An 11,656-nucleotide genomic window follows, 5' to 3' on the forward strand; every position below is an offset into this window, starting at 1 on the left:
ATGGGTCAAGTGCTAAGTCTTCGAAAATATTTTGTCTCATGGTCATAATCTAGCTAAAATAAATGGGAATTAAAAAAAATTCGGTTTTTTCCACATATTTCACAAAATATGAAGAGATAAATAAATCCTTACAATTTGTATAAATATTGAATATTAATTTATTACAATTTTTTATCTTTTTAAAATTCTTGGCATTGGTTTAAACAGCTACACTTGCTTGAGGAGGTTCCGAAAAACTCTCATCACGATTATCTTCGTTTCTCTTCCCAGTAAAACGATTTTCGGTTCATGCTGCATGTAAGGAATGTATCCAAACGATTAACACGATAACGACTCCCTTTCACTAAAGATTTTTCGTCAGGGCCAACGAAATAAATTTTATGCCACGCCACTGTTTATCTCAAATCGTTATTCTTGAGTCGCTGCGTTCATTTGCTCGACTTAAAGTAAAAATTATGAACTATGAATTTTAATAAGGTCTTCTTATATTTCGGATCCGAACGAATAAAAATCTCCCGCTGCTTTTTCTTAATTGTTACGGAAGACTGACAAGTCCGAGGCGTTTTATATTCATTGGATTTAAGCTTTTTGATAAGGCAGCACAACTAACAATAATTGATATTTCCGAAATCATTTATTTTGAACAGACGTTGCATGTGGAGGTTTAATTAGCAGAGATAATTGCGGGCAAAGATGGCCTTAATTGTAATGATGTCTGCAGCAACGAATTTAATTTTACAATTAAGTGGGTTAATTTGAAACGAAAACATTGAAAAGCAAATTTCAGAACGAATTTTGCATTTTTTTTGCCCTTGATTTATATGAAACTCTAATCATAATCATAAATATTATCAGAGGTCTTACGTCCTTACTGAATGGCTCTTTAGCGTATATTGCCTCATTTCAGTGGGCTGTTACACGATTTTACAACACGCTTAAATTGTTTAGTGGTAAAAGATTTATTACCTAGTACCAGAAGCACATTTTCATTATTCTTGTCTTATCTTATAAGTTGTGCTTAGTGAACGAAAAATCACGCAATCTTGGATTAGCACTAGAGTACAAGTTCTAAGAGACAAAGTTCTAAACTAACTAAAACATCTTGTCTCCAAGTTTGTAAACTCACATTTGTTTTGCTTCGATATGCTCGTAAATACTGAAAGTTAATGCTCTTTGGTACTCAAGATTTAAACTTAATTTAAAAAAAAATAAAAAAAAATAATCATTAAATAAAAGGATTAGGTATATATCAGGTTCGCCAAGTTAGTTTTATTGTAGCAACGTTTTCTTTGTACACCATTAAATTTTTAATATGATTACCCCAAACCGCAAGGACCCTTTAAGCTTTCACCATTGTCAAAACATCTTATTGTGAGGATTGCTTACCTTAAACACCACTATCTGTTGTAAAACTTTATGGTGTACAAAGAAAACGTTGCTACAATATCCACTTACTCAAAGCACATCGTCCTGTCAAACTCAAATAGAACATTTTGTACATTTTTTCTTGTTTATTCACTTTTACAAAGCGATAATGCTTAATTAAATTTTCAAGAAAATTACATCAATCAAATTAGCATTTTAATTTTAAAATACTTATTTTTCCAACAAATATTGCACATAATTCTTTCTAAAAAGTAGTTTATCAAAAGTTGAAAAAAAATCAATAATAATTTGGTAATAGATTTTTGTTTTATTAATTGCAAGTTTGTGGCAATATTTGATACACGCTGTATTCAAAATGTTCAATTTCCTGAATTAAATATTTTGGCTAAAAGTCATACTCAACAGCATTTTTCTCACAGTTGTCTTCAGAATATTACAGATTCCACAACTGAGCAAAATATTTATTACAGTTTCAACATTCATAATTTTTGACTCTTCATATTTTATAGCAAAGTTTTTTTATTTGAGACAATTAAATTAAATTAAATTAAGACAAACTGTTTCAAAAAACATAATTGATTTAAAAAAAATCGCCTTTTTAGAGGTTTTAAGCATAGGTTTGAACTATGATTTTTTCAGTTCTTGATAAACCGGACAAAGAATCAGCAATAGGTTTAAGAAAATTTGGAGCATTTTGCATTATTCCAGAAATTTACAAAGATTTTCAGCCAGAAACATGTATTTCGCAAACCAAAAAAAAACCTTAGATTAAAAATTTTGTAAGAATCATTTTTCGAGAGATTAATTTGATTTAATTTTTTCATTTAAAACTAGCCGGAAAAACAAATGAGCCCTTAAATACGCTTTGAAGCTAAGAATTCTATTTTTTTTACAAAATTTTGTTAAACCTGGACAAAAAATCACTAATGTAAAACAAAAATTATATAGTTTTTCTCTTCTGTGAGTGGTTTATCAGATTATTCAAGGGATACAAGTTTTTTTTTAAAGGCATATCTAAAAAAAGAAACTGAAAAAAGCTGAAAGGAGAATAGAGGTAATAGGTTAAAAAGGAGATCAAAGAGGATAGAAAAGTTAAAGAAGAAGTAGGAATAAAGATTTAATATAATGCTAGAAAAAGTGCATGAGAAGAAGTTGAAAAAAGGTAGATAAGAGAAGGAGAAAATTAGATGAAGGAAGGAGGTATAATATGAAGGAAACAAAAAAGCTGTAACAAAAGTGATAAAAAGTTAAGTGAGTGGCTGAGAGAAAAGCAAAAAAAAACGAAAACACAGATGAAGAAAAAGCTGAAAATAAAAAAAGCTAAAGAAAAAATTAAAACAAAAGAAGACATAAAAGCAAAACAACAAACTCGAAATAAAGCCAAAAAGCAAGCTAAAAGAAAACCAAAACAAATTGTTGAAAACACCAGACTAAAAAGCCTGAAAGCCTAAAAGAAAACTAGAGAAGCAAAACAAAAAGAAGTATAATGAACAAACGACATTGAGAAAGAACCTATAAAGAAAGCGAAAGAAGGTATAAAGAAAACTTGAAGGAAAACTAAAAATAAAGCTTTTCAGCTTTAAGTTAAAAAAAATTAAGAGACGTAAAAACCAAGAATAACCTGGTATTTTATAACTTGTGCAAACTATTCAAAAAAATTAACACCACACGGTGACAAGACAAAGTTTTTGATTTTTCTATAGTGTTAGACTAATTAAACTCACTCGTTTTGAAATTTTATAAAACAAAAAAAAATCACTAAAATGCATTCTAAGAAACCCAGTGGTTGGCAAAAAGACAATTATTTCGAAAAAAAAATTAAGACCAATCTTAAAATGACTAAATTAGCTCGAAACTGATGTAATACTTGCATTTTTCGAGAATTGAAGTGCGTTTTTAAGCCAAAATTTCAGTAAATTATGTTTTTAGCATTAAGTGCGCGTTTCTGAAAAAAATACGATGTACTTATCATATGATTTAAAACAAACATCACGTAATTTTTATCTGTTTCGAGCGTTTTAGCACATTATTTAACGCAAAATGTAATTATTTTAAAGAATTTCCTCAACAATAAACCAGAAAGCCAGAAACTAGTACAAAATTGTTTTTTTTATTTAAACGCTGTTATTTTATTGTTAGTGGGTGTCTAACAATTTCTGGTGATCAGATACAATTGAGTTAAGAGTTCCTATGACAAAAAATTGTTTGCGCGTTTTTTTTAATATTGTTAACAAAACATTAAAAAATACCAACTTGTGTCTTATGGTGTAAAAAAAAACATTCAACAAAGTAGCAAATTCAAAGATTAATTAAATCCAACAACAGTGGAAACACAAGAGCTAAGAGCAGGGTTTTAAGGGGAAAAAAATAATTAAAAAATAATTAAATTAAGTTGTTTGAAAAAAAATTAAATTCATTTTTATGCTTAGCTGAACGTCTTTTATTACCCTTCAAAAGGTGGCCAGAGACTGAACAAAGCAATCACTTTTTTTGGGATCTATGCAGTGTTTTAATATTTTAATATGTTTTTACATATTAAATACGCTTAAATACTGAAATATTGTTAAACCTGAACAAAAAATCACTAATTTAAAACAAAAATTATTTAGTTTTTCTCTTCTGTGAGTGGTTTATCAGATTATTCAAGAGATACAGGAATTTTTTTTAAAAGCTACATAATTTCGATGTCTAAAAAAAGAAACTGAACAAAGCTGAAAGGAAAATAGAGGTAATAGGTTGAAAAGGAGATCAAAGAGGATAAAAAAGTTAAAGAAGTTTAATGAACAAACGACATTGGGAAAATGAAAAACAAAAGGTGTGTAATGCTAAGAAAGAAGCTATAAAGAATGCGAAAGAAGGTATAAAGAAAACTAGAAGGAAAACGAAAAATAAAGCTTTTTAGCTTTAAGCTAAAAAAATTAAGAGACGTAAAAACCAAGAATAACCTGGTGTTTCATAAGTTAAACAAACTGTTCGAAAAAAAAATTAAGACCATACGGTGACAAAACAAAGTTTTTGATTTTTCTATAGTGTTAGACTAATTAAATTCACTCGTTTTGAAATTTTGTTGAACCAAAAAAATCACTAAAATGCATTCTAAGAAACCCAATGGTTGGCAAAAACACAATTATTTCGAAAAAAAATTAAGACTAAGCCATAAAATGACTAAATTAGCTCGAAACTGGTGTAATACTTGCATTTTTCGAAAACTGAAGTGCGTTTTTTAGCCAAAATTTCAGCAAATTATGTTTTTAGCATTAAGTGCGCGGTTCTGAAAAAAATACGATGTACTTATCATAGCATTTAAAACAAACATCACGTAATTTTTCTCTGTTTCGAGCATTTCAGCAGATTATTCAACGCAAAATGTAATTATTTTAAAAAATTTCGTCAATAATAAACCAAAAAGAAAGAAACTGGTACAGAATTGTTTTTTTAAACGCTGTTATTTTATTGTTAGTGTGTGTCTAACCAATTCTGGTGATAAAATACAATTGAGTTAAGAGTTCCTATGACAAAAAATTGTTTAAGCGTTTTTTTAATATTGTTAACAAAACATTAAAAAAATACCAATTTGTGTCTTATGGTGTAAAAAAAACATTCAACAAAGTAGCAAATTCAAAGATTAATTAAATCCAACAACAGTGGAAACATAAGAGCAACACTTAAGAGCAGGATTTTAAGGGAAAAAAATAATTAAAAAAATTATTAAATTAAGCTGTTTGGAAAAAAATCTGAACTCATTTTTATGCTTAGCCGAACGTCTGTTATTACCATTCAAAAGGTGGCCAGAGACTGAACAAAGCAATCACTTTTTTTGGGATCAATGCAGTGTTTTAATATTTTAATATGTTTTTACATATTAAATACGCTTAAATACTTAAATATTGTTAAACCTGAACAAAAAATCACTAATTTAAAACAAAAATTATTTAGTTTTTCTCTTCTGTGAGTGGTTTATCAGATTATTCAAGGGATACAAGAATTTTTTTTAAAAGCTACATAATTTCGATGTCTAAAAAAAGAAACTGAACAAAGCTGAAAGGAAAATAGAGGTAATAGGTTGAAAAGGAGATCAAAGAGGATAAAAAAGTTAAAGAAGTTTAATGAACAAACGACATTGGGAAAATGAAAAAAGAAAGGTGTGTAATGCTAAGAAAGAAGCTATAAAGAATGCGAAAGAAGGTATAAAGAAAACTAGAAGGAAAACGAAAAATAAAGCTTTTTAGCTTTAAGCTAAAAAAATTAAGAGACGTAAAAACCAAGAATAACCTGGTGTTTCATAAGTTAAACAAACTGTTCGAAAAAACAATTAAGACCATACGGTGACAAAACAAAGTTTTTGATTTTTCTATAGTGTTAGACTAATTAAATTCACTCGTTTTGAAATTTTGTTAAACCAAAAAAATCACTAAAATGCATTCTAAGAAACCCATTGGTTGGCAAAAACACAATTATTTCGAAAAAAAATTAAGACTAAGCCATAAAATGACTAAATTAGCTCGAAACTAATGTAATACTTGCATTTTTCGAGAATTGAAGTGCGTTTTTAAGCCAAAATTTCAGTAAATTATGTTTTTAGCATTAAGTGCGCGCTTCTGAAAAAAATACGATGTACTTAACATACGATTTAAAACAAACATCACGTAATTTTTCCCTTTCTCGAACGTTTCAGCAGATTATTCAACGCAAAATGTAATTGTTTTAAAGAATTTCGTCAATAATAAACCAAAAAGCCAGAAATTGGTACAGAATTGTTTTTTTTTATTTAAACGCTGTTATTTTATTGTTAGTGGGTGTCTAACCATTTCTGGTGATAAAATACAATTGAGTTAAGAGTTCCTATGACAAAAAATTGTTTAGACGTTTTTTTAATATTGTTAACAAAGCATTAAAAAATACCAATTTGTGTCTTATGGTGTAAAAAAAAAACATTCAACAAAGTAGCAAATTCAAAGATCAATTAAATCCAACAACAGTGGAAACACAAGAGCTAAGAGCAGGGTTTTAAGGGGAAAAAAATAATTAAAAAATAATTAAATTAAGTTGTTTGAAAAAAAATTAAATTCATTTTTATGCTTAGCTGAAAGTCTTTTATTACCCTTCAAAAGGTGGCCAGAGACTGAACAAAGCAATCACTTTTTTTGGGATCTATGCAGTGTTTTAATATTTTAATATGTTTTTACATATTAAATACGCTTAAATACTGAAATATTGTTAAACCTGAACAAAAAATCACTAATTTAAAACAAAAATTATTTAGTTTTTTTCTTCTGTGAGTGGTTTATCAGCTTATTCAAGGGATACAGGAATTTTTTTTTTAAAAAGCTACATAATTTCGATGTCTAAAAAAAGAAACTGAGCAAAGCTGAAAGGAAAATAGAGGTAATAGGTTGAAAAGGAGATCAAAGAGGATAAAAAAGTTAAAGAAGTTTAATGAACAAACGACATTGGGAAAATGAAAAAAGAAAGGTGTGTAATGCTAAGAAAGAAGCTATAAAGAATGCGAAAGAAGGTATAAAGAAAACTTGAAGGAAAACTAAAAATAAAGCTTTTTAGCTTTAAGTTAAAAAAAATTAAGAGACGTAAAAACCAAGAATAACCTGGTATTTCATAACTTGTGCAAACTGTTCAAAAAAATTAACACCACACGGTGACAAAACAAAGTTTTTGATTTTTTTATAGTGTTAGACTAATTAAAATCACTCGTTTTGAAATTTTGTTAAACCAAAAAAATCACTAAAATGCATTCTAAGAAACCCAATGGTTAGCAAAAACACAATTATTTCGAAAAAAAATTAAGACCAAGCCATAAAATGACTAAATTAGCTCGAAAATGATGTAATACTTTCATTTTTCGAGAATTGAGGTGCGCTTTTAAGACAAAATTTCAGTAAATTATGTTTTTAGCATTAAGTGCGCGTTTCTGAAAAAAATACGATGTACTTATCATATGATTTAAAACAAACATCACGTAATTTTTATCTGTTTCGAGCGTTTTAGCACATTATTTAACGCAAAATGTAATTATTTTAAAGAATTTCCTCAATAATAAACCAGAAAGCCAGAAACTAGTACAGAATTGTTTTTTTTTATTTAAACGCTGTTATTTTATTGTTAGTGGGTGTCTAACCATTTCTGGTGATAAAATCCAATTGAGTTAAGAGTTCCTATGACAAAAAATTGTTTAGACGTTTTTTTAATATTGTTAACAAAACATTAAAAAAATACCAATTTGTGTCTTATGGTGTAAAAAAAACATTCAACAAAGTAGCAAATTCAACGATTAATTAAATCCAACAACAGTGGAAACACAAGAGCAACAGCTAAGAGCAGGGTTTTAAGAGAAAAAAATAATTAAAAAAATTATTAAATTAAGCTGCTTGGAAAAAAATCTGAACTCATTTTTATGTTTAGCCGAACGTCTTTTATTATCATTCAAAAGGTGGCCAGACACTGAACAAAGCAATCACTTTTTTGGGTTCTGAGCAGTGTTTTATTATCTTAATATGTTTTCAAATATCTAATTAAAAAACTGATAAAAGTAGAAAATTAAAATTTAGAAAAAAAATAGGTCCAAGCTTTAAGCCTATACCTAATGATAATGGATATTAATTACTGCCACACTCTGTATATCGTAAATTCTGACCCTATAATTATCTTGAACACAATCTTGTTGACAAGATTAAAATCAGCGGTGTTTGTTTTCGCGTAATTAAACCTAAAGTCCTTTCATTGCACTTCCTGACCTAGCCCACCATCTCCCGTTAACCCTCGTTTAGCCCCTCGTTATCCTTATCCGTGAAAATGCAATCTCGTGCGAAACTTTTGCCCTAAAAACCCCGTCCGAGATGTAGGTAGGTAGGTGGGTGGGTAGGCATCCGAATAATCGTTGCACCGGGGGGATGAAAGAAGAAAAATAGGTCAGGGGGTTCTTCCGCTATTCCCCGCCATCGCATCGGCGGCACAGACACCGCCAAATGCACCCTCTGTCACACGCACCAACTCACGAATCGATCAAGCAAGCGGCCGTACCTGGTGAAGGTGGAATCTGCATTTCCCGGCGAGCTCGGCGTCGAGCTGGAGGGCTCCATCGCTGGCGATGGACTCACACTGCATTATCCTGCTTCACCCCGACGGCGATGCCGGCGAGCCAACGGGAACCGGACCGCAGCGAGCCACCACGGGGCTGCATTTTAGGGTTGGTTGTTCGACGACGCGCTCGCTCTATTCGATTTTGTGCCGGTGCCTGCCGCCTGCTGCTGCTGGAAGCGGCGTGCGCATGTCGCGACGATGGGGTGTTTTGTTCCTGTTGGGACCACGAGAGGATCCGTGCATGCTTTTTGCAACTGAGAGAGCTTTTATGAATGGCGGGGCTGTGCATGCCGATGCAGGGGATTATGAAGGGGTTAGGGGGCACTTGGACGGGTTATGGAAGGGATTTTCATTTTGAATGCTGTGTGTTAATGTGTTTTTTTTAATTCAGACTATTAATTTTTAAAAATTTTGCCTTCTTAGAGCTTTTAAGCATAGGTTTGAACTACGAACTAAGTTTTTTCTGTTCTTGGTAAACCGAACAAAGAGCATTTTGCATTATTCGAGAAATTTACAATGTTTTTCAGCCAGAAACGTATTTCGCAAATCAAAAAAAAATACCTTAGATTAAAAATGTTGTAAGAATCATTTTTCGAGAGATTAATTTGATTTAATTTTTTCATTTATAACTAGCCGGGAAAACAAATGAGTCTTTAAATACGCTTGAAGGTAAGAATTCTATTTTTTTTACAAAATAATGTTAACCCTGAACAAAAAATCACTAATTTAAAACATAAATTATATAGTTTATTAGATTATTCAAGGGATACAAGGGTTTCTTTTTTTAAAAACTATATAATTTCAATGTTTAAAAAAAGAAACTGAAAAAAGCTGAAAAAAGAATAGAGGTAGTAGGTTGAAAAGGAGATCAAAGAGGATAAAAAAGTTAAAGAAGAAGTTGAAAAAAGGTAGGTAAGAGAAGGCGAAAATTAGATGAAGGAAGGAGGTATAATAAGAAGAAAACTAAAAAAGCTGCAATAAAAGTTCATAAAGAAACTGATAAAAAGTTAAGTGAGTGGCTGAGAGAAAAGCAAAAGAAACGAAAACACAGATGGGAAAAAGGCTAAAAATGAAAAAACAAGCTAAAGAAAAAACCAAAACAAAGAAGACATAAAAGCTAAACAACAAACTCAAAATAAAGCCAAAAAGCAAGCTAAAAGAAAACCAAAAAAAAATGGTTGAAAATACCAGACTAAAAAACCTGAAAGTCTAAAAGAAAACCAGAGAAGCAAAACAAAAAGAAGTATAATGAACAAACGACATTGGGACCACGAGAGGATCCGTGTATGCTTTTTTCAACTGAGAGAGCTTTTATGAATGGCGGGGCTGTGCATGCCGATGCAGGGGATTATGAAGGGGGCAGGGGGCACTTGGACGGGTTATAGAAGGGATTTTATAGCAAATTTTCACTTTGAATGCTGTGTGTTACTGTGTTTTTTTTAATTCAGACTATTAAATTGAATATTAATTTTTAAAAATTTCGCCTTTTTAGAGCTTTTAAGCATAGGTTTGAACTACGAACTAAGTTTTTTCTGTTCTTGGTAAACCGAACAAAGAGCATTTTGCATTATTCGAGAAATTTACAAAGTTTTTCAGCCAGAAACGTATTTCGTAAATCAAAAAAAAATACCTTAGATTAAAAATGTTGTAAGAATCATTTTTCGAGAGATTAATTTGATTTAATTTTTTCATTTATAACTAGCCGGAAAAACAAATGAGCCTTTAAATACGCTTAGAAGTTAAGAATTCTATTTTTTTTACAAAATATTGTTAAACCTGAACAAAAAATCACTAATTTAAAACATAAATTATATAGTTTATTAGATTATTCAAAGGATACAAGGGTTTCTTTTTTTAAAAACTATATAATTTCGATATTTAAAAAAAGAAACTGAAAAAAGCTGAAAGAAGAATAGAGGTAATAGGTTGAAAAGGAGATCAAAGAGGATAAAAAAGTTAAAGAAGAAGTAGGAATAAAAGTTTAATATAATGCTGGAAAAAGTGCATGAGAAGAAGTTGAAAAAAGGTAGATAAGAGAAGGCGAAAATTAGATGAAGGAAAGAGGTATAATAAGAAGAAAACTAAAAAAGCTGCAATAAAAGTTCATAAAGAAATTGATAAAAAGTTAAGTGAGTGGCTGAGAGAAAAGCATAAAAAACGAAAACACAGATGGGAAAAAGGCTAAAAATGAAAAAACAAGCTAAAGAAAAAACCAAAACAAAGAAGACATAAAAGCTAAACAACAAACTCAAAATAAAGCCAAAAAGCAAGCTAAAAGAAAAGTAAAAAAAATGGTTGAAAATACCAGACTAAAAAGCCTGAAAGTCTAAAAGAAAACCAGAGAAGCAAAAAAAAAGAAGTATAATGAACAAATGACATTGGGACCAAGAGAGGATCCGTGTATGCTTTTTTCAACTGAGAGAGCTTTTATGAAGGGCGGGGCTGTGCATGCCGATGCAGGGGATTATGAAGGGGTTAGGGGGCACTTGGACGGGTTATAGAAGGGATTGCGACGGGATAAAGTAATGGAATAAGATCGGTTGTGACAACAGCAGTGTACAGGGTGGTGCATTTTCCATATTCAATACAGAGAAGTGTGCAAAAAAAAGGATTACGGATTTTAGTAACTTCTGCAGGCTCTTCGGTCTAAACCCTACATTAAAAGTACTGAAAGGTCTAATAAAGATATTTATTTGAAAATACTTTCAAGATGGCGACACTATGTTTTTTACTGCGTTTTTGGATTAGTTGAGTTATTTTAAGGGAGATTTTATCAGCTTTCCCTATAGCTAAGTTTAACCGTTTTCGAGATATTTAAAATTTTTGAAAATTTTTGGATTTGCACCTATCACTTAAAAAATCAGTAACTTTTTTATTTTTAGAGATTTCGAAATCAGATTTGGAGAATTAAAAGAGAAAGCCTATATCTGTTTTCCAGTGTCAACGTAACGTCAAGTGTAATGTCAATATGACTAATATAAATTTGTCAAAAATAAAAATACGATCACTATGTTGAATTAATTGAAATCAAATATGTTACTATCCACAAAATCTATGAAATGTAACGTTAGTTGCTTCAAGAATTTTTTCATGCTCATTATTACTCGTGGACCATCCTGTATAATTGCAATAATTCACCTAAAACGCAAATACATTCAGTTCAAAAGTCGGCGAA

General features: G+C 30.3%; 1 protein-coding gene across 1 annotated transcript in view; it reads right to left on the reverse strand.

Moving 5' to 3' along the window:
- Eip78C (Ecdysone-induced protein 78C) overlaps positions 1–8,657 on the reverse strand; it is a 93,820-nt gene extending 85,163 nt beyond the window's left edge. The window contains exon 1 of the mRNA XM_064359243.1: positions 8,422–8,657. Within this exon, the coding sequence (XP_064215313.1) occupies positions 8,422–8,480 (59 nt within the window). The 5' untranslated portion in view covers positions 8,481–8,657. The remainder of the gene's footprint in view (positions 1–8,421) is intronic.
- Positions 8,658–11,656: the final 2,999 nt, after the last annotated feature.

Source organism: Tribolium castaneum, chromosome 1 (genome assembly GCF_031307605.1).
Source record: "Tribolium castaneum strain GA2 chromosome 1, icTriCast1.1, whole genome shotgun sequence".
In the NCBI taxonomy this organism is placed as follows: Eukaryota; Metazoa; Arthropoda; class Insecta; order Coleoptera; family Tenebrionidae; genus Tribolium; species Tribolium castaneum.